This window comes from Seriola aureovittata, chromosome 18, assembly GCF_021018895.1.
Source record: "Seriola aureovittata isolate HTS-2021-v1 ecotype China chromosome 18, ASM2101889v1, whole genome shotgun sequence".
Taxonomy (NCBI): domain Eukaryota; kingdom Metazoa; phylum Chordata; class Actinopteri; order Carangiformes; family Carangidae; genus Seriola; species Seriola aureovittata.
The window spans coordinates 13,495,610-13,520,000 of record NC_079381.1 but is presented as its reverse complement, the minus strand read 5'-3'; the positions used below and the strand labels follow the sequence as shown (position 1 = coordinate 13,520,000).

Sequence of the window (24,391 nt, the reverse complement as noted above, 5' to 3'; positions counted from 1 at the left end):
CAGTGAAATCTGATCGTGAGTGGTCGCTCAAGATATATATTGAGATGCGCCTTGGGTTGCAGCTGTGTACTGCCGTCTATCTTCCGCCGCATATAGAAACAGGCCGGATATATCTGATGCTCTGATGATAGCGGGTCTGACCGGGGTCACGGTGACAATATCTGTGTTTACGTGTGTGTAGACACGCCGTCATATGTCCACTTAAATCAGTGTTTATTGTACCATAAAGAAGCCGCACAATTACTGCACATACAACAGTGCCGCTCTTTTTGTGGAAGCCTCCCTCCCATCCATACAACCGTGATTACTGTATGAGCCGAAGGCAGGAAAAGGCAATATCAGTGAGCAGTGGCTATTTGGCTTAGCGAGGATGCAATCGATTGTCCAAGCTGGATACGGTGTAGTATGGACCTATTGCATGAGATCCAATGTGAATATTATACCCTATCCAATGTGTAATAGCAGCTATGTTGTCATTTCTTTGCAAGCCGATATTACTTTGGAAAGGAAGTGTGTGAAATAGGCCGAGACAACAGCTTTCTTGTTGTTCTTGTTGAAGCCAGGAAAAACAAGCCCAATATATTGATTTGCTAAGTCAGTCTCACATACAGTTTGAGCTCCTGGACTTGTAATTATATTTATTCTATGGAAATGAAAAAAGGCTAGATCCCCAAATGAACCAGCGAGTAGAGTCAACAACAAAGCCGGGACCTTACTGCAATTGTACATGTAGCTACTGTAGCCTGTTCGGCAACCAACATGTTGAAATTCCCCTTGAATGCTTACAAAGCCCTTTTCATTTTAGGCGTGAGCCCAGCAAGCATCCTGGCTACCCTTGAATAAACATGCAGGAAGAAACAGTAGAGGTATCTAAATACAAGGGGAAAATTCTACACCACAAAACTGTTGAGAGGCAGCCAAGCATGGTGCAATTCCTGCTGTATTCTTGTGCAGCTCAGCAAATATGCCTTATATGGCAAAATCAGTAATAAATAAGTATAAAGGTATTTCGCAGTAGCAAGAATGAAGGCCGAGTGAGATGAATGTTTATGATTGTGTATGTGAGCTGAATATCAAGTGTTCTCAGTTAATGCAGATACAGTATGAGGAGCTGCATTAATTATTGTTTTAATTCACCGGAAAATATGTCTGCAGCTAAACCAGCTCAGCCTGATGCATGTGTGCAAGGATGATAGCTGTTGCCTTCCCACTGGCGGAATGCCTCATAATGTGTACACCAAAAACCATAGCGACCCATAGGAACAACCTGGAAAAAGAAGTAGGGAACCTGTTGAAATAAATAAGCATTCTGGAAATAGATCGGCTTCCATAGTAATATTATAAGAGCATTCACAAGTAGAACTGACAATCGGGTGTGTGGGAGTACAATAAAAATGCAGTAGCAGTAAATTAACAGTAAGAGACCATCTGATTTGATAGTGGCAGCTGTCAGCATGCTGAGCCAGTCTGTTGAGAATCAGCTGGTCAGGGCGGTTTTGACAACCAGCCTTGTTGGAACTTCCGGTAACACCAGCTAGCTTCATCTGTGCTTCTGCTACAGTGAATTGCAACAGTGCTCTGAACAGAAACGCTGTCATGTTTTTATTTTATTTATTAATTATTTTTTTAATTTCAGAACCCCATCCAATGCTCTCTACAGTAAGTAAAGAATTAGCATGTTGTACAACAGAGAGCTTGTGTAACAGTATTAAGATTTTAACAGCATTACAGCCATATCTAACACTTGAGCTGCTGGGCTCAGAGCGGCATAATAAATTGCTGGAAAAGTGGATAGAGTTTGTGTTTTGTGTGGATTTTTATTCTGCGGTGCCGTGTGTGTGTGTGTGTGTGTGTGTGTATGTCATAACCTTTAGGGCCGGATATAGAGTCATGTCTATTAGCTGGCTATTGCGGCTGGGGTCTTGTTTTTATTATCAGCATCATAACGGTGGTGGTGTGTGTGTATGTGTGTGTGTGTGTGTGTGTTTGCGCGTGTGTGTGCGTGTGTGTGCGTGCCTTTTGTAACATCACCTCCTGCTCTCCCTCTAGTGATCCCGGGGCTAAGATTTATGATTCTGCATTACATCTGCCTTGTCACATTAATTCAGCCATCACACACAGACACATGTACACACAGGCAGTCACATACCACCCCCCCACCCCCCCAACAACACCACCACAGACACACACCCACAGTTACACCATCACAGCCTGCATTACGGCATACACCCATGTTTGGTGTATTACGGCATACGGTAAATCCTGATCTTCTTATTTTCAATTCATATCTGAGGTCTTTAGCACATGGCTGCAGGTACCTTTATTCAGCTCTGCAGTAGAGTTGGGAGCACAACAGAGGACACAGTTCTAGAGAGATAAGGTATAAAGCTATAGGAGAACTTTTGGAAGCACAGTATGACTTCTCATGTTTTCTCACCTTGCAGTTTGATTGACGAGATGGCAAGAATGTGATTTAGGAAGCTGATGAGTGAAGGCTGTATATATCTCTGTGTGTGCATGTGTGTGTGTGTGTGTGTGTGTGTGTGTGTGAGTGTGAGTGTGAGTGTGTCTCAGGGGAATAAGCAGGCAGCCAGATTCGGTGACAGACATGGAGAATAGACTGTGTGCTCTGGGGACTGTGTCTCACACATTCTGACACACTTCAGTCTGTAGTGTCCTTCAGATAAAGTGCTGCCAGGGATTATGTGTGAGGAGGGTTGGACGTCTGAGCACTTCAGGATATATGTGCGAGGTGTGTGTACATGTGTGGCGGTGGTATGTCCTCTGCATAATGTCATTCTCGTACTGGGAACACACTACGAATGACTGGATAACTGCCTTTTTTTTTTCTCTTTTCTTTCTTTTTTTTTTTTTTAGCTGTCATTGGCACTGACAGTTATTATTGTCATCATCCATCTATACATTCATCCTTATATGTCTCCTCTAGCATTGCACTGATGTATGAAAATTTGTAATTTAAACATGGGTTTCTGCCACCGACGCTGCTGAGCTTCTTCAGTGAAAACAGCTGCCTGCTACGGACGAAAATGACACTGCGAGAGCGAGAGTGAAGCAAAACGGTAAAGCTGTGGGTCGTACAGCAAAGTAATGAGCTAAAACTTGCTATAAAGCTCTGTATAGTCGAGGGGGGAGCTGCACTTTCAGTTTGTAATACTCGACAGGTTCATCGTTACAATCGACACCTTCCATATTTGTTGTCACATTGCTTTCACATTCTCATTTGATAGCTTGTTATTACAAAATATTGCCTATATCTGGGCTATCAGTCGATAATCATTATTTTATTATACCTGTTAAATGTTACATCAGTGTTGCACCTGATCTCAACAGCAACACAGTAGAGTACAGAGCAGGAGGGACTCAACTCAAAGCATCTTGATTTTTTTTGGTTGGTGATCACTACCTTAAAGTATCGGTTCACAATTTTCAAGTCTTATCATAACGCAACACAGAAACGAATATTATCAATTTCCGTGTAGCAAGACAAGGCTAACCCAGAACATAAACAGAAAGACGTTCAAAATGTGAACTTCCCCTTTAACCTTTGGGATGAATTTAAAATTTTGCGTGGTGACTTCTTGAGCTTTTCGGTATGTTTTGCATGCAAAGTGTTGCTAGAGTGATGTAGCAGAGTGTAAGCACAGGCGACAAAACACACTTTTGAATACACACAATACTTACAGAAAGCACCAGCGCTTGTACTGTACTTTACACCTCTGCGGCCTCGTGTAAGTAAAGCTGATAAGTAGATTGGCAGCCTCCACTCTCGTGTCTTTCCAGCATTGTAATTTGGCACAGAGAATGAATTAGTTATCATTCATTTTCTTTGATATTTAGACCTCCTCCAGCTGGCAAAGTGATTACAATGGTGTTGAATGGCATAAGGACTTGTAAGATACTTTTCCCTCTGTCTCTTTGAATCTGTTTCTTTGCCTCTTTCAGCATTAGCTCAGATCAGACCCTGTAATGTAAAAACGCTTTCCAGTACAAGCTCCCATGCTCGACACTGCTGTGCTGATCAACCATTTTCAGCTGTTGTTTCAGCATGAATATCTTGTAAAATATGAATGCAACAGTTTGTGATTATAATGCTTAATAGTGATGTAGCCTACTGTGATTGTAGCTTTTTGCTGAGATGATCGTGTGTTCCTATTGTCCTCTTACTGTTTGTATGTTTTGTATGCTCTGGTCCTTTGGCCCTTTCGCTGGTGGCAGAATGGCGCTGCCCGCTGCTCTGAGCCAATTAGCCAAAGTAGAGGCAACGCATCAAGCTATTGGGCACAGTGAGGGGTCAGAGAGTGCGACGCGTCTCCACTGACAAGAACCGCTCCACTCCATGGCCCACCGGTCGGTATGGTGCAGGGTGATGGCCCTGTCTGGTTTTGGGCACCCAGGGGTGTGACATGTGACAAGTGAATGGGCATGCCAGTTTGTGCTAAAAGGACCAGTCGTTATGACAGCAAGTGAAGTCAAGCAAGGGGCCTCTGCGTGCAGTGGTTGCCTTAAAACTGTATTAAAGTGTTTGTGCATCAGTGAATGTGTGTGTTCAGCCGGCAGTGGGTGGGCGGGGCAGGGAAGCATGACACATATTCATATTGACACCTGTCATTGATGCTATGAAGCATAAAGGCAGCAAACATTAAACCTGCATGAAGTTAATTGGGTTTTGTAGAGTACTGTCTGTGTTTGAAGCCTTGTTGTACCTCTTTGGAAGGTGTTAGGTTGGACCCCCCCCCACCCAAAAACACACACACACAGACACACACACACACACCGCCACACCCCTACTCCTTCTTTACGCCATTTTCCTCTCTTGTCTCTCCCGTGGACTCTGCTCAGAGAGTGATGTCTGCGCCGTCCCGCACCGCACCGTAAATTAGTCCCGGGTGGTGACATGGTGCTTGCTGGGTAATTTGGACAATGGGGCGTTTGACAGCTCACCCATCACAGCTACAGCGCCCCAGGGAGCCACTACTCCTCCTGAGCTTTTCTCTCTCTCTCCTTACTCTCCTCTCCCCTCTCCTCTCTTGGTGCTGATGGAGTGACTCTCTAAGTAGCAGCATCATTCTCCGATCAACCACCGAAATGGCTTTTCATCCAGGAGGGAGCAAATGGGGGGGTGGATGTGGGGGTTGGTGGGATATACAGTACAGAGAGATTGTTGGAAAACCATAAATGCTGGAGAGTGAGCAGGGAAACATTTACAAAAGCTGTAGAAAAACAGAGATTGTGTGAGAAAAGTGAGGAAAGAAACCGATAACAGACTTCTCCTGCTCATGCATTAAAAGGCTTTCAATGAAGAGCCACTTCAAGGATGTAAAGCTAACAAGTATACACACGAAAACAGTGTAGAAGACCACATTACAAACATGCTTAACAGCTCAATGCTGTGTAAGTGCCAATGATAGATACTTTGTGCATCAAAGCAGTGTGACCTTTGCTCTGGGATGAAAGGTTTCCATTTGTCTTTAAACAGACATACAGTAGTCTGATCATTGACCTTTCTCTCCCAGTTACTTTTCAGTGTTGCGGCTTCCGTAGCATAACTGGGCTTTTTTTTTTTTTCTTTTCAGCAGTGTTTATGTTAACACTTAAAATCTGCTGAAGGAATACGACACACGGTCTGGGATTGATTTCAAGTAAGATCCTTCATCCCAACCTCACTACATTATTCTCTTACTTACTCTCTGTTGGTCATGGATTGAAGGTGGCAGCTCACCTCTGGTAATCCCATTATCAATTAGGATCTTTTAATTAGAAAAATGCTAATTAGTCAGTGTTCTGAAAATCAGAGATCATTTTGAAAATTGGATTTTAATACAAAATCTGGTTAAAAACACTAGTTTTTAATTTATAATTTTTTTTATTTGCATTTTTTGCTGCTCATTTTTATTTTCTCTCTATTTTTAACCTCTATTTCATTTTTTTCCATTTCCTTTTCTTCTTTCTTTTTCCATTCTCCATTTTTCTCTTATATATAATACTATAAATTGTGAAAAAAAAAAAAAAAAAAATTATTTAAACTATACTATAAATATTACTGGAAGAAATGTCTTTGTTTTCAAGAGGACCTTGATTTCTGGTGTAAAAAGTGTGTTCTTGTGGCAGGAGGCACAGTAACATTTAGATATCACAATCATTTAGTGGTCACAAAAAAAAAAAAAACTGAATGAATCCGTTTAAACTTCTGTTTTATAAAACCAAGCATTTTGGGGGGGTGGAAATTTGCAAGGAATTAAAATGATGAGCCTTAATTATCATGATACTTTGACCTTGCCTTTCCTGGCACTGTGATGTGGCTGGACAGACAGTAGCCAAGGCCTAGCATGACCCTGGCAACCACCAGCTGCCTCCTGCCAGAGTGGAGCCTGAGAAGGGCTGAGTGAAGGTCAGGGATAAGGACCAGAGAGAACATGTAAACACCACCAATGAGAAAGACATGACTGGATGTGCAAAGACAGGAAGAGGGAAAGAGGACCCTGCTCTGATTACACAACTTGATAACTGCTTTTACTAAGTATGTTGTTTTTTTTTTCATATTGGATTCTCCTCTTTTCTCTCCACCTAATAAGCTAAGATAGGTGCAAGGGGGAAAGGAAAACACAGGGTACTTTTTTACGGCATGAATGTCCATTTCCTATTAGATAGATTTTTTTTTTATGCTTATCTCCAGACCTACTCCTCAGTAATACAACTGCTTTCCTTCCAGCTGCATGTTTGCACTTTACTGCAGTGGGCTAAATCATTTTGTGCAGATTCATTTTTCCAATTACAACACATCCTCTGGTAAAGATAAGACCCATGAATTGGACCTTTCTATAATGTCCCGATTGAATAATTCATTTGGTTTATTTAGTCGCTTTAGTGTGCATGAGCCCTCTCCAGGTCATTGCGATTCTGGCCTGCAGTGGAATGACTATGAGCCGTGAACTGATTGGGAGGTTAATGTTGTAGCTGTCTGACTTTTAACTTTAGGGAATGTCTGCTTGTTTTTCTTGACTGCTCCTCCCCTGCTAGGTTGTGTGATGGCAGGATTCCCTAGAGATGAAATATGAGTGTGCTTAGCACGCCCCAGCAGAGAGGCTCAGATAGGACAGGGCAAGGGGGGGGTGGTCACCGGGCCCCCAACAGTAATCAATAAATACCTGCTGCAGCCAAGCGTTAGATAGGACCCTGCAGACAATGTGTGTAGACACATTAGTGTATATAAAGCACTCGGCTGGAAAGAGACATTAGAGTAGAAGGAAGCCTGTGCTCATTTTGCCTGTTTTCTCATGGAGCTTCTAAAGGAGTTTGCTTTTAAAACAACAGCCATACATATTGATTTAAGCCATCGGGATGTATGAGTCTTTACTTAATCCAATACTAACAAGTATTGACTAGAGAAAGTCATTACCATTGATTTATGTTCACTCAATATAATGGGTAGGTGTGCTCAAAGCTCATTTATAGGTAGATCTGATTGACAGTCTATTTATCCTGCTTCAATTGACATGACAGCTGAGTGGTTTATTATTCCGCTTGACCACTCAGCTGAAAACCACCTCTTGTCCTTCCCCATGGCAGCATGGCAAAAAACATCTCCAAGTAAAACTGTTGTCTAGCTATCTCGCCAACCTCTTTGCAGTCTTTGTCTCTATTTGGAGCGGGGATGAGGAGGATGAGTGGGAAGAAAAGTGAAAGCGAGAAGGAAAGAGAGGAGGGGTGAAGAGGATAAATAGGAATAAAACAGGAATGAAGAGGGAGAAGATTTATGCCACTGTTCATCCTTGTTCATGCTTGACTCTCCTCTGATGGAAGGGAAACATTGGCCCCAGTGATACAGTGCTTTCCCTGGGACAATAAATCTGCTTGAGTACAGATAGAATAGAGAGAGCTTATCTTGCACAGTGGTGTCAGTGGCCAGCATTCAAAAGCGGTTATCACAGACGTATACAATATACGATATAAGAAATACAGTCTTCCGAATATTCAGCAGAGGCGAGCAACACAGGAAGACCGATGATAGAGCCACTGTAGTGCTCTATGCATAGTATATAAAGCTTACATAGACTGTTTAAGGTATAACCTGTATGTACCGTGGGGATGGCTATTTATATTTGTTTCTATCTCTTTTATCTTAAAGTTAATAATGTAGCTTTAAAGCTGCATTTATCTGCCAACTATGTAGATGGCCACATCTCTTTCTACACCCCGTCATCAGCAACCAAAGTATTAGTGAGAAAAGGGAACAATTAGAAACAAGAAAACAGTTAATGAATTCAAATTTGTCTCTTATTGTTATTCAGAACTGTTTGTTATGTGAGCATTTGAAGTCTTCAGAGTTTCTAAGAAGTGATAAAATGATGTGTGATGGCATGAATTTTTTATTTTTTTTTTCTATTTGTGTTGAGCACAGCTGGAGTGGGTTGTAGACCTGGTGTCATCATACATGACCAGGTCCTGTGTGACTGTGGTTTCCATTGCCTGATTACAGTTATGTCAGTGTTGACAGAGGAATTCTGGTATTATGAAAGGTATAGTGACATATTATTTTTGTACATTCACATATATGTTCCCTGTAGATGTCTCTACTTCACCTTCGTGGTCCGGCTCCATCACCAGTGTCATTAAAACGTACCTTACTTTATCTTTACAGTGTCTTTAACAGTGTTGGCATATCAAACATTGCAGAAATGGCCTTCCTAAGCGAGACATAACGCTTTATGCTTAGATAAATCTGAAGGATTTTTTTCCTCTGTGATCTTCATTGTTTCACTAGAGATGGATTCACAATTGTAAGTGAATCCTAAGTGTGTGATAATCTGGTCTTGTTTGCTTTGCTGTTAAACGCTTCTTACCCTCACTCTGGAGCCCACGTAGGGAGATTTACAGATATCTCTCTACGTCTCGAGTTGGCAAATTTCCAGAGGATCTCTCACGGAGAATCGACTTTGGCTCCTGGTGACATATAATGTCAGCGTGTAAAATCACACAGCGCACTTAAGGTCTAAAAGAATTTGTGAAAAGACGATAGAGGAGCTGCTGTAGCCCTGGTCAAAGTCATCGCAGCCTGGACACTGACTTGATGTCTATTGTATTCTGGGCGTCCTGTCATCAGTTTTCACTGTTCTCAGCACAATAGACCTCATTAATGTGATTAATGAAATGATGGTCCAGTAATGGAGGTATACTGATCGCGGACTTGAGGAGTAATAATGCTTTGGAGGTTTTGCTGTAGCTCTTTTCAAGGTGTGATTGAACTACTATTCTTTATAAAACCAGCTTCTGCTTATTTCCAGTGGAAACTATTGATGTAAGGCACTCATTATGCCCCTGTTGTGTCTAAGATTCAGTGAGGTGATGGTTACCCAGACAACGTTAAAGGAAAAATACTGTCAATACAAACATGTAGTGGAAATGGGGAGCACAGGAAACGTAGACTTTGGCTAATTGGACAGGTCATTTTAGTCTTGGCGAGCTGTTTACCTCACACCGAGTAGCTACGGGGAGCACGCTCCATAACCTCACACAGGCGATGTAAATTTATGCATGTGTGTGTGTGTGTTGTGTGTCTGGTGTGGGAGTTGCGCACTTTTCCATGCAACAGTTTATGTATTTATGTAACACTGATATTCCTTTTTTTAGCTCACGACGAGCCTCTTTGTGCACGTCTTTGAGGTGTGTGTCTTATCTCCGACGCTGTGCATTAATGTGTGGCTATGCCAGCGTTGTGAGTTTGACTTTGATTTGCTCATGTCCAAAATGTAATCATCCCTTAATATTGCTCCACTCCCACAGCTATTGGAGTTGACTCAAGCCAAAGAGGGGCTGATTGCCAATACCCTCTCATACCTCCCGTCACTCCCACTTGCTAAGCTTGGATTAATTCGATTATTTCTGATCCCTTTTTAATTTGCTTTTTTTTTTCAGATCATTTTTTTTCCCCCTACCTGATGAATTCACTGACAATACAAGAAGGCAAATTTCATCATTAACTTTATTTTGAGGGCAATGTGCAGCTCATTTATCTTTAAAACTTTTTGTAGTTGGGATGTGGAACTGATATAAAATTCAACTAATATTCAATTTGAGTCTTAAAATATTCACTAATAAGAGTTACAATATGAATTAGGAAAACTCACCCCAATTACAGAGCAAAATACAGTTTCAACAAAAGTGCTGCGAGGATATATTTCATTAAATGTTAAACACTTAATGTGGAGGCAATTCAGAAATGTTCTGATTAAAATCAAGCCGCAGAATTACAAATGCTTGGAAAAATCCATAATGCTTATCAAACAGCGGAGGCACGCCATATTAATGTTCATTTTAAAGGGATATGACACTGGAAAAAGAGAGGAAATTGTTTCATAATGCATATTTGATCTGCGTATGTATGGTAATATGTTCTGCACTTGTTGAGTAATAGGCTTGTTATTACACACACCCTCGCTGTGTGTATCCACGGAGATTGCATCATGTTAAACATGGCAATGCCTAGATCCCTAAACTATTTTATCATGAGCCGTCGTCTCGTTGCATATGAATGGAGGCAGTGGGAGGGGGGAGCCAGAAAAAAAGTAATGTTTCTCTTTGAGCTTCTTCTTGCTCTCAGTATTCTGTTCACCAGGGAGGGAGATGCTGGGTGTTGGGTGGGTGGGGTGTGTGTGTGTGTGTGTGGGGGGGGGGGGGGCTGCAGCATGATTGGTAAGAGTCAGGGTCTTTCATTTTGTCATGTGGCTTGTTTTTTCATTTCTGGGCTGATTTTTCACTGGAGGGCTAGTTCCATTCACTTGAATGTATTATTTCTCGCACTGAGGAAGTTGATGAATTCGAATATCTGTGAGCCAGTTTGTGTGTGCCCCTGTGCGCATTAATGCTTGCGCGGGTGTATGTGTGTGAGCATACGAGGCGCGCGTCGCTCTGTGTGTAAGGGAGCCACGCTTTCATGGCTGTTTCAGATCTCTCTGCCTCACAGTTCGACAGAGCGAGGGCGCCAGGAGGGAGGGAGAGAGAGAGAGAGAGAGAGAGAGATGGAGAGATAATGGGAATGGAGGGTGAAAGAAGGCTAACACAATCTTTAATGAGTTTCCTTGGTTTCTGGGTCAGGGTCCCCTGGCTGAGGATGTGGGTGGACTGAGGACTATGGAGCAAAAAAGAACAGACTAAGCCAAGGTCTGTCGAAATAGACTTCTACATTAAAGAGTCATCACCTACATAAAGACATAAAGGATGAAGTTTTGTCTTGTTTTGACAGCAAAAGATGAAAGTTGATCAGCTAATGATCTTGTTCCAACTCTTCGTTGCTCCCACACAAACTGTGCAACGAGGCAGTTTCTCTTTAAGGTCAGAGGTCACTTGAGGATTTACTGCCTCTGCTCAATTAGCACCAGATTAGGGGGGAGAGAAGCGAGTTTGTACTTTTTATTATTAAAAAACACTAATATACCAGCATCACACACACACACACACACACACACACAGACACACACAGACACACACACAACACACACACACACACACACACACACACACACACACACACACAGACACTTTCATAACAGAACACAGACGAACCCCTCCCCTTCCCTTGGTGAGGACGGCTTTGGTCATTTTCTGATTGGCTCCCCCTGCCCTTTCATTTCCTAGCAATCAACTTCAATCTGTGGCAGGTATGGAGGGAGAGATAACATTAGAGAGACATCATGGGGAGATATCTGCTCAGCAGAGGCATTATTTAGTGCTCTCAAAGCATCCAGGAGGCAACCTCTGTCAGACAACAAGGCTCCAGCATGTCCACGCAGGACAGGGAGGCGGGTAGATAGAAGGACATGGAAGAATTACTGATGGGCTGATAAACTCCTCTGTTATCCGAACAGTCTGCTTTGCTGTTTCTGTCATCCTGTGCTATGTTTCTGTCCGTCTGCCCAACTCCATTTCAGTGTCTCAATCTACGTCTGTCTGGCTGAGTTACTTTCACCGTCTGTCTCTGTTCTTCCTCCCTCTCTCTCTCTCTCTCTCTCTCTCTCTCTCTCTCTCACCTTCTGTTTCCCCACTGTATCTCTGTCTCTATTACTCTGCCTTCTTTCCTTCACACTTGTAAATAATTGATGTCTACCGGTTCGATGGTAAGAATAGAACAGTTCTGGAGGTGACAAATGGGGTGGCGAATAGGCCTCATCCTCCTCTCTTCAAAGAGTTAGAAAGTTAGCCGTGCTCGCTCGTGGGCGTGTATATGCCCATGTATTTGTGTGCTTGCGATGTTTTGTGCCACTGTGAGCATTTGTTCGTGTTTGTGTGCGAGCGAGTGCGCGCACGCATGCAGTTGTGTGTATGTGATTTAAGACAGGGAGATGAAAGGGAGTTGTAATTACAGGGAAGCGTATCTGTCTACTGCAGAAGTATCCGAGGAATGGCACAAACTGGGCCAAAAGCCTGAGGTCATTAGATCTGCTGCATGTGAGTGTGCATGTGTGTAAATGTCTGAGCTGGTGGGTGTGTGTGTGTGTGTGTGTGTGTGTGTATATGTGTGTGTGAGGGAAAGAGAAAGAGAGAGAGAAAAATAAAGAGACAGAGAGAGAGTGTGAGTGAGAAAATGGGAGACAGAGAGAGCAGAGACAGCTTATAACTTCAGTTCCTCAGAGTCAACCTCTGAACCCTGCTTCTCATTATTGGCTCTGCCTCTCTCTCGTTTCTCAGCAGTAGCTGGTTGTGGTTAGACCGAGCAAGGCCTGGTTTCTGTAAATCCATGCAGCCTTATTGCCTGCGAGGAATCCCAGAATTTCCTGCTCTCCAAAATACACTTGTGTAAACATTCCACAATATCAAATGATAGGGATTTCACTGTGTGCTGTGAGAATGGATAATCCCATGCAAAGACTGTGGTTATAATACACTGTCCCACTGTCTCTTGTCTGCCTCCCTTTCTCTCCCAACCCCATCTTCTTTTCTCTCTCTTTCTCTTTCTTTCTGGGGCTTTCTGCCTCCCTTCATCTTTTCTTTTATCTGTCCCTCCCTCCCTCTCTCCCTCCCTCTCTTCTCTCACTTCACAGTTGAGGATGACTTCATTGGTCTCGGTGAGCTGCCGGAAACCTTCCCTTCGGACCCCCCAGAGCCGTTGCCCGTGTTTTTGATGGAACCAGAGGAGGCTTACATTGTCAAGAACAAGCCGGTCAACTTATACTGCAAGGCCACACCCGCCACCCAGATCTACTTCAAGTGCAACAGCGAGTGGGTTCACCAGAAGGAGCACACTGTGGAGGAGCGGGTTGACGAGAATTCCGGTCAGTGAGCAGAACCCAAATATTCACCCCAACCTCCACCCTATGGCTGCTGTGCAGTATAAGGACATCACACTTCCTGTATTGGCAAAAAAATGTTGCCAGCCATTATTATTCAGGAAGAAAATTAATATATATCATCATGATTTGTAGGAGGTAGGGTTGATCAAAGCATACACACACATACTATTTGCTCAAAAAAATGTGTGTACAAACACACAGTGGCATGTGTGCTTATCAAATTTACAGGCTCACTTCACTTTATTTGCAGAAATGGCTTTAACTAAGAGGACATCTTTCCTTTTGGCACACTATAGCACCACCACTTCTGTGGCATGTGTGTCTGTGTGTGTGTGTGCGCCTTTGAGTGTGTAGGTGTGTCTTTATGTACATGTTTGTGAGCATCCAGAGGAGAAGTGAAGGTAGTGAATCTCCAGCAGGGTTGTTTTCGACAAAATTCGGCCCCTGAAGGCACCAGAGCCATTGCAACAGCCCAGCACTGATTGGCTGCATTCAGCTGCTGTATTGGAAATTGAGTTCTTTCTGTCGCCCACAGGTACCAATCACATCGCATTTACCCTTTTCATCCCACTGTTTTGCCACACAAGTCTGCATGGTCACACACAGACACACTGGCAGCTGCTCCTTCACTTAAATGTGAGTGCTTGGGCTGTAAGAACACACTTACATAGACTTCAGCCATCGTCGAACATTCTCGTACATGTTGTATGTGATGTATTTAATAGAAAATACCTCTCAAGTGCTGTTTCAGTGAAATGGAAGAAAAACACGGTACTAAAGACAGTGTTGCAGCACAGGTACAAGATACAAAGGTAGATACACAGACACAGAAAGAATGTTGCAGCCAGCACGAATATAAATGGAGTATTGAAAAAACAACCTGAATTGCAACCTGAAATCATTTCATTTCGACCTAGTGTACTTGAGGAAGAATAGGCAGATCTGAGGATGTGTTTCATGGTTATGATTATGACAAACAAGAGGGCTAAGGTAGCAGTGGCTCCTAGCTTTTGTGTCAGAAGGTTTTTGTGCTAAAAGCATCAACATGGAAGACAACCCACACATCATACGTGCACCCACTCCACACAACCGTATCCACAGGCTATTTACTGCAGAGATATTCATTCATTTATGCTCTTGCACTGCAACCCCACCCCACCCCCCACCCCCACACACACACACACACACACACGCACACACACGCACACACACCAGTGCCCAGTGGAGTTGTGTGTTGCGCAGCCTCTCTCAGCCCACTCCATTGCTCTCTGATTTCCCCAGATTGACAGAAAAGGAACACCGATAGAAAGTGGCCGGCCTGGTCAATACCACTGACAGTGTAGCCCGAAGAAATTTGATCTCCCTCTCTCGATCCCTCCTCTTCCCCTCCCCCTTTGTTTCTCCTCTTCTCTCGTCCTCTCTCTGTGTCTCGCTTTCATGTTGCCAAGGACTTAAGATCTTATGAAAATAAGACGAAATGAGAGATAATGAGATTAAGAGAGTGCAAGAGACTGAGAGAGAGTGAACACGGAAAACTGAAGATGTTGTTGTTCATTAAGGCTACAGGCTGCATCCGTTCCATCCTTATCCAGATGTTTGACTCCCTATGACAACCGAGGTGCTGTCCACTTCAAATACTGTACATACACAGGAACGACATTGTAGAGCTGTTTGTGTGTGTGTGTGTGTGTGTGTGGTGTGTGTGTGTGTGTGTGTGTGTGTATCTATCATGTCTTTTTGGCATATGAAATGGAGAAGTGGCCTCCAAAAATGCATGCTTGCATTAGTTAATTAGCTTTAGAAAATCCAATTTTAGTTAATTGCGAATCATTGCATGTAATCAAGGGGGCTCAGTTGTTTGTAGTATAAATGCACCTGTACTCCAGATTTGGTTAGTCACTGTCGCGGAAAAACCTACTTAAGACAAACAAACACCCCAAGCAACTCTGCAAAAAAAAAAGAAGAGGCACAAGAAAATTTACATGTCACTGGGCATCCCTTGGAGTACAGTTAAATCAGTCAGTAAGACATGACAAGAGTATGGCACAGCTGTAATTCTGCCTGCAGCTAAGACATCCTCAAAAACTGAGTCGGAGTGTGAGAAGAAGACTGCTGAGGGAAGCCACTGATAGACCTATGACAGCTCTGAGGACGCTACAATCTTCAAGGGCTCAGATTGGACAGACTGTACATACAACAACAGTTGCCAGAGTGCTTCACCAGTCGCAGCTTTACTGCTCTTAAAATAACACGCACATGACATCTTGGCTGCAGTTTGCCAGGAGGCATGTGCGAGATTCTAGTTAGATGTAAGGCGATTTTATGGTGTGTGATGAGGGCAAAATTGAGCTTTCTGGCTATCAAGCCAAGTCCAGATGTCGTTCCAATTTAGTATTTGGTGCTGGACTTGAAAAAAATGCCATCAACTCATGATCCCCAGACTCTGTGCATGATACAGCTTGAGCAGTTTCATGGAGGAAAATGGCGGTGTCATGATGTGCAAAGCCGATACACCCCTGTCCCCACAGACCGAGGGGGCTGTAATTGCTGCCAAAGGTGCAAATTTGGAGGACGTTAATACTTATGCAAACAATTATTTTGTATATTATAATTGTGATTAATTCAGATCAGCTCGTAGAGATTTGTTTTCACCTTGACATTAAGGGGTCTTTTTCTGTTGACCAGCATCGCATTAATCTAATCTGATTCAGTGCTTAACCCCGATAAAACATGAAAACATTCAAAAGGGGTGAACACTATTTATGACGCAAGTAACAGTAAAAGCGTCATGTAAACAATTCGCTGCCAAGAGCTAGATTGGTGCGCCATCAGTAGTTGCAATGTAATCAGCAAAAAGGGACTTGATTCACTTGATTTGACCGGCAGTCTTTGCCCACATGATGTTCTTCAGAGCGTGAAGCAACTCGCCTGCACCTACTTTACACAGTGGTTTTTCAGACACCCCATGCTGGTATATGTACCGTCTAAAGGCCACGTGGAGCACATGTGACACAAAAAAACCCCCATAAAAGTACATATAGTACATGAAACTGATTACCCTCTCAAGAGGTGGAATTGGACATTATCGTTTTTTAAGGAGCAGGTGATTACACTTAGAAAACAGTAGAGCATTTGATTGCATGTGATTATCCTTTGAGCAGCAGCCAGTCAACACAATAAAAAATCAGAGAAAGGAAGTGCTACCCCCCCACCCCTCACCCCCACCTCCACCCCCCAAACAAAAAAAAAAAAAAAAGCAATTGAAACAACAAATTAAAGGAGAAAAAAAAAGTTTTATTTACACAGTCAGCAGAATGGATTGTCGTTGCACCTGTGTAAAAGAGTTGTTGCTAAAGTTCAGCTGGGCAGCAGCAGTAGGGAAGGCAGGTTTACCACTCTGATGTGAACTGAGACCTGTTTTGCATGAAATAATGGGGGCACGCATGAAAAGAAGGTATAGATTCAGATCATGTGCAGAAAATGTCACTTGTCAGGAGTCAAGAATGGAAAAAGTGGTGAGACGAAGCAAAGCGTGATGGCTGCGTTAGACATTCATCCTGTTACCACCTGAACACTGTAGCATTTACCTCCCAGTGTTGAGGGCAGGTTACAGTCTCTCGTGAGCAAAAGGAGCATTGATCAGAGCAAATGAGCAGCAAATTAATTATAAGTAGGCAAAGGTAGAGTAATATACACTGGAGACGGCTTGTCACTCTCTCTGAGATATGAGCTAGAAGATCAAACAGGAGTACTCTCCATCTGGCCAGATAATCAGAGCACTTACTCCCTCCCTCCTCCTCCAGCTCTCCTTCAATGACCAATGCCTCCTCTTCTGCCTGACCGGTCTGATCAATAATGTTAGCCGCTGCTAACACCGAGCAGCTAGGCTAGCTCACTTTAATGACCACATTAATAATGAATCATCTCCAATGAGGCGCCCTACTTCAGCCAAGCTATTAATGGGACATATTGTAGAGTCATTTCTGCGGCTAATGGCCACATAGACGGCTGTGAAGTAGGCCCCCCCCCCCCGTCACTGGCCCTGACACGGTCTACACTCGCTTTCTGTCTGTGTTTTGTTTAGTTGTTATTATCGTTATGCTGTGCAGTGTACTAAGAGCTGCTAGCTGAGCAAACACATGAAGTCACTGGATGAGGTCAGCCGGCTTTGCTCTTCTTCTGGAGTGATTCCTCTGATGTGCTTCAAGCACACTTCAGAAAGAGTTTAATCCAGCTTTAGTAATAGCTATGAAGTCATGAGTGACTCTTAAAGTAGACATATAGCTAGTAGTCATCGTCACTTTAAGCCCTAACAGTACACACGGCCTATCGTAACAACATCAGACAGATAAGTCACCACTGCAGAACCTTCTTCAGAAACAATCTGGAGCACAGACAGGAAAAAAAAATTAACTGATTCTGGCGTGTGTTTTACGCCCTCAGAGAATTCATATCTACTTATTGTTTCCACTATTGATTTTCTCGCTGCTACTGTGTGTTAGATGTTCTCCCAACATCACATCCATCCTTGACATTCTCAAACTACCAATACACAGCCTCTCAGACAAACTCTTTGGCATACAGTACAGACAACCACAGACACACGCGCGCGCACACACACATACACACACACACACACACACACACCCACACCGTTGGACTCACACATGCATGTAGACGCACACACACACATGCAGAGACAAATGCTCACACAACAGACGTGGCTGTTCCTCTGCCTGTCGGCACACTGTGTAAATTTTACATGAGAGCTAAGCTGGTGTGTGGGATGTCACTGTGCTTGGTGTGTGTGCCAGAACAAGGAGGCTGTGTGAATGCACTGAACCTGAAGTAAAATGGCATGTTCATTTTTCAACCATCCATTCCGCTTGCATTTTTCATTCAGACACCTAGTGTATAAACCTACTCAGACAGCACAATACGTCCCGAGGCTTTGTATTAAGTGTGGTTATTCAGAGGAAGAGGAGAAAAAGTCATGGATATTAACATACACATAGGCGGCGGATGCAAATATATTGACGCAATGTGATACTGTCAACTGTTTTATTGATGCTTACAAATATTCATTAAGGTTTCTGTTAAATTTTAGCCATATTAAGTCATAACCAGCAGTTATAATCATTCGAATAGAATGAAATGTGTTGAGAAATCAGAGGAACATGACGGCAACACCTGTTTGGTAGCCTTACCCCCATTCGACACTGGTCCATTTTGTCTCCGGTCGAGTAGGTGGTGAATCACTATGTAATGAATTAGATTTGAGGGAGAGATGAGGTTACTGATTGAAGGAACATTGGGACGATGAGTCAGTGATCCGTCACACAATTTCAAGATGGCGCCTGATAATGATGTCACATCAACAATACATGGCATCTCATAGGTAAGCTCAGTTAACGAGACCTAGTTAAAATGAGATTGATTTGTGAAAATTGTATATGTAATATAATGTTTTTTTTTTGTTTTTTTTAACAAAAACAGTAGTAATTTGTGTGTCAAGGGACCAGCAGTCTTGTGGGAAGAAATGTCAAAAATGGCGAGATTTGGTCAGTATTACAGGCAGGCTATGACTACGCACGTAACCACTGAGCACAAGAATTGTGTGCACAACTCATTAAACTTTGGATGTGTTACAACTGCGACAGACTCCCAGTTTCTGTCACTCTGTCAGCTACCAACATAAAATGGCCACAAAACAAGTCATCACCAAGTGAGTGAATAAAGAGCAGTAAGAGAAAACAAAAGAAGAGTAGCCAGGTCAGGCCTGACAAATAGTGCTTTGTAACATTGATGACATGATCTGAATTTGATATAGAAACAATATGGTTTTAATGGTTAGGGCTGGCTTTTGGTGGTGTGAGGGCAAAGAGAATATTTCCTAGGCACACAAAAGCCCCTTTGGTAGCATATAGACATCATTTAAATGTTATGGTCCACTTTCACATTATTGCTGACCAGGTGCATGAGTGTGACAGTTCCAGAAAAATGACATCAACTTGACTTTCCTAGTGGGCAGCTCAACCTCCATATCTAAACCTAATAGAGCAGTAGCACTTTGGGGATGAGGTGGTACTGGATATTCACAGCATGTTCTTTTAAATATCTGAAGAGCTGTTGCATCACTATTGAGTCAATGTGTCCTGTAAAATGACTCCAGCATGAATCCATGCGCATTGAAATTCAGGTTACTCTGGAGACCAGCAGCGTCCAGCCTGGAACTATAGGAACCATCTTAGCACATAGGGAATAATTCGCTTCTGATAGTTACCATCATGGTTTCATGATACCACCATTGTTCTCACAAATTTCCCATTCAGTCAAAAAAAGATGATGGGTTGAGAGCTGAAACATGGCAGGATATTGCATTCGTATCTTCAATGAATGCTCTTGCACCGCATTATACATATGCATGCGCTCGATTCGTGCTCTCTCGCACATACACATATACAGACAGGCATAGACATACACACTGTAGCAATAGCGTAATCTGCTCTAGCGGGGCAGCTGTGGGTAGAGGCATTTGTTTTGGGGATGATTTGTTTGTTTGGGTCCTGGCACCCAGATGAGCAGTAATCAGAGGAGTTAGCAAACAGGATTGTGTTAGCCATGATGCAGAGAATCCTCCCCCACAGGGCCCAGACCCAAACAGCTCAGCGCTCTGGCTCCAGAATCGGGGCCAGACTGACACAAACACAGCCACGCACACACACACACACACACACACACACACACACACGCGCACACACACACCAGTGTCAAAGCATGTGATGTGACTGATGTAAATTATACTGATTTGTGTGATAGGATCTACATAATGCATTTATGTGTGTGGATTGCTCATGTTCTTCATATCAACTGATTCATTTTCCTCTGTTTTAGTTTCATTTTCACTTGTTGTCGATCGGTTGATGTACTAATGTGAACTTTCTGTCACTTTCTCCCCTTCCCTCCCCTCATTTCTCCTCATTAAACCTCTTTATCCACATCTCTTACTGCCAACCCTGTCCTCCCTCCTCGCATGCTTTCTCTGCCTCCCTCCCTTCCTGTCTTTCCTCACAGGCCTGGTTGTGAGGGAGGCAAGCATAGAGATCACTCGGCAGCAGGTGGAGGAGCTGTTTGGGCCGGAGGACTTCTGGTGTCAGTGTGTGGCCTGGAGCTCCGCAGGGACCACCAAGAGTCGCAAAGCCCACGTTCGTATCGCTTGTGAGTAACCCCCCCCCCATCATTCCTCTCTCCATCCCATTACTCAGTCTTTATCTTTTCTCCCATCTTTGTATTCCTCTCCAAACAAAATGTCTTGGCTGCCAAGGAAATGTGTCCCACAGACTGACTTGTGCATCATGACAGATTTATAGATTCTGGAGATGGATGCAGTGAAGAAAGGGTTTTACTGACATGGGACTGAAGTATCCCTTTGAACTGGAGTTGGTAAAAAGCCTGTATAGTCTGAATGAGTTTCCTTGTGTATGGTATAAACCTGGAGAAAAAGTGTAAGGGGGTGGGGGGTGGCTGCTGCAGTGTATACACGGTAGAGAGGATATGGCACATGTTTAAGCCAGCGTTCCCTCTTTTTCTTGTAGGTGGTCCTCATTTGTTCTCTGCATGTGTGTTTGTCCTCCTACGGAAAAAAAAAAAAAACGCAACACAATTGCTTCCAAGTAATGAGAAACATTCTGTTGCCTCTTAAAGTTTGGGCTCATTTTTTAATTGTTCCCAAAAGGATCTGCCAATCAAAAATCTAAAGAGTATTGAAACTCCAGAGGACATGGTGAGAAAAGCGGAGTTGAAAGAATAAAGCGCCGTATCAAGGCAACACTTCTGCAGCACAACACGAATTACATAACGCAACTGCTCACACACTGTTGTCAGACTTCCACCTGAAGGGACGTCTTTCATAGTATCATCTAGATCATCGCACTTTCAGCTCCTGTCAAAGACGTTGTGACTGACATGTCCCGCCCAGCTTTGCTGTTTATGTTTTGACTTGTGGCAAACAAGACAAAAAAAAAAACACCCCACATTTGCAGTGTGTAAAGTAGTCTGCATCAAATATATTGTTATCACTGCCGGATGGGGCTGGGTAGGGATATCACTGGAGCCTAATGTTTGGCTGGCAACTCAGCGCCACTGTTGAAACGATTCAATCTCCCCTCCACGGTGCAGCAGAGTAGCACAGTGCGGAGTCAATATCCACGGTTTTCACATGATCTGCTCCATTTAGAGCCACTTAGCAATCATACTCATGTCTTTCTCCATTTTTATCTCACCTAATTCTCTTTCTCCACATTTTCTTTTTGTTGCTGACTCTCTAGCGGCCTCTCTCTTACTGTTTCCCTCTGTTACATTCTCCGTCCAAATCCAGCGTATTCCCTCTATTTCAAACACCAGTAGTTTTTCTCATTACGGCTACTGTTATACTATCCTGGTGAATCCGAATCATGCCTCTCAGTCTCCCACCGAGCCCACTCCCGCTGCTCCACCTCCTATAATCACCCATGATGAGCAGCCTGCCAGTACTAACCTATCCCTCAAATCACAATGGACCCCTCTTCCCCTCCCATTAGCTTCTGCTGAATGGATTAGCTCCTCTACTGGGCTCTCTCTCTCTCTCCAGGCAGGCTTCTTGTCAGAGCCAGACTCTATCCCGTTAGGCTAATGGAAACTGGGCTTGTTTTCCTCTCCTCTCCCATCATCTAAACATATACAGTTTAATCAGACGGTGAGTCAGAGCCAGCGCTGGTGAGTTAAGAGGCTGTTGTGTTGAAGAACTGGCTTTCAGACCTGCAAAAAAAAAGAAAAAAAAGGCTGGACAGGCTGAAGGTATTGTCAGAGGCACTGTGTGCTTGTTGGGAGAAAGAGAGAATGTGTGAATTCCTTGTGATTGCCCGTCTTTCATGTGACCTCCATAAATCTGTTTTGATTGGCCTCCGTTTTTGGGGTGCAGTGATTGCTTGCCAAAGAGAGGCAATGCAAGTGTATGCACAGACGCAAATTAAAAATGAATTAAGTCAACCAAAATACCTTTCAAAAGCCTGGTGGAGGGTAATGTTCACTGAAAAAGCTGGAAATTATTTTTCTTGTTTGTTTGGGGCCTGGTACACATACACAGCATAATAAGTAAAACCTCAACTTTATTACTTGTGACTTTACTAATGATTAAAACCCAGACTTGGTGAGTCCTATAGGGTTGCACCAGCACCCTAATGATTTAGCAAGCAAGGAAGAAACTGTTTCTGAAGTGTGGCGCTGGTGTAATTTAGCATGACAAGTAGCCAAACACTTAAGTTAATGGTTGTCATATGTGTGCGTCTCCCTGGGGGTGCGCAGGGCTGGAAGTGTTTCGAGGACTGAGGAGGGAATGGTGTGACTCCCACAGGAATGTCGACTCAGCTGGTCCCACACCCTTCAGTGTCCCACAGCACCGTTCAGGGTTACGAGAAGTGAGGAGAGGAGAGATTCTGGAGGGGAAGCATAATTTAAACCCACATCCAATAAAAATATACAGTGAAAAATAATCACTTGCATGCTACTTACTGTGTTTCATCAAGAGTAATGCCAAAGGTCTGCGAAAAAAAACAAAACAATACAAGCGCTGGGTGTTTAATTTTAGTTTAACAAGCTGTAGTTTATCTGCTACAAGAAGTATGAGTAATAAAAGCATGAATATTTGAAATTAACTCACAACCTCTGGCCTGTGCCATTAATACTAATAGTCTAATTCAGGCTATTTGGTGATTGTTATGTTCTCAACAATAATGCATGATGTTGTTAACAAGCTCTGGTTTAATGCTGAAAGAAACTAATTGTTATTTTAGTGACAAAAGACAAAAATCTTGTACATGGATAGAAACATTTGTTTTCTTGTTTCTTGTTCTGCAGCTCTTTACTCCGAGTTTTCACTTTTCCAATTGTTAAACCTGCTATGGACTTAAATATAGACACTACCACCAGTAGCTGCTAGGCATTATGGTCCATTCTAAACCATCAAATGACAAAATGCCGAAATTGTGCAGGCCAGGCCAGCCTCCCTGTACTGCATACATCCTACAGTGTATCATAGTGTGTGTCACAGTGCAGGAGAAGATGATGCCTGATTCTTCTCTTCACCTGTCATACTGTGAATACATCTTCTTTTATCTTTCGGAGGCAATTTGTACTAAGATCCATCTTTGCATTGTGTAGGTCTGACAGCAGAGAAACAGTAGAATGACTCTTACAATTGCAAACAAAAGTACCATTTAGAGTCTTAAATTTCCTTTCCTTTCCTTTCCTTTCCTCTCCTCTCCTCTCCTCTCCTCTCTTCTCCTCTCCTTTCCTCTCCTTTCCTCTCCTCTCCTCTTCTCTCCCTCTGTCTGTCTTAAAAAAAAACAATCAGTTGGATGAAGCTGTGTCCCAGAATATGCCCCTCCAGTCATTCCTTCTTTTAATTTCATACCAGACATTTACGGAAATTGCTTTCAATTCAACAGTCACCCTTTCAGCTTTTATAATACATTGAAATTTGTGGAGTTATGGCATATTCCCCCGAAGACACGCATACTCTCAGGTTGCATTGGGGTAAACTCTCATTGAATTTGTTATTCTAAGGTTAATTTCTCCAAATAAAACGACGATAGGTATTCTTTAGGGCTTCCGGGTGCAGTCTGATCATGTATTCTGTAATAAGAACATGATATAGTTTCTCCTGTGAAGGATTTGGAACCGTTAGCTGAAAAATTAAATGTCTCTATTTTAGTGTAATGTCTCCCCATCTCAAAACTATTGAAGAAAAAGAAAGCAAGTGATGAAATCTGTAAATTTCACCTCTGTCTTGCTCAGTTTTTAGGGATGTCTCTTTACTGCAGGGGCCTATGAGAAAAAAAAATACATGAGAGTCACTGTATGCTATCTCTGTACCAGTGCAGTATATATAAATTCACATACACGTACTTCCATCTCCACAGTCACAGAGGAACATTCATTTTCTATGATAGATACAGCATGGACACTGTGTCCTATTACACTTGTGCAACCACTGTACCCAAGAGTATTAGTCTTATTATGTGCCGTCGGCTTCGTCTTCGGACGCAGGA

The 24,391-nt window shown here is 43.0% G+C and overlaps 1 protein-coding gene across 3 annotated transcripts in view; it reads left to right on the top strand.

Moving 5' to 3' along the window:
• The window catches only part of unc5cb (unc-5 netrin receptor Cb), a 111,923-nt gene that overhangs the window by 50,503 nt on the left and 37,029 nt on the right, over positions 1 to 24,391 (top strand). For all 3 annotated transcript variants that reach the window (XM_056402949.1, XM_056402951.1, XM_056402950.1), the window contains exons 2-3: positions 13,056 to 13,286; positions 20,379 to 20,522. In XM_056402949.1, coding sequence (XP_056258924.1) covers positions 13,056 to 13,286; positions 20,379 to 20,522 — 375 coding nt within the window. The remainder of the gene's footprint in view (positions 1 to 13,055; positions 13,287 to 20,378; positions 20,523 to 24,391) is intronic.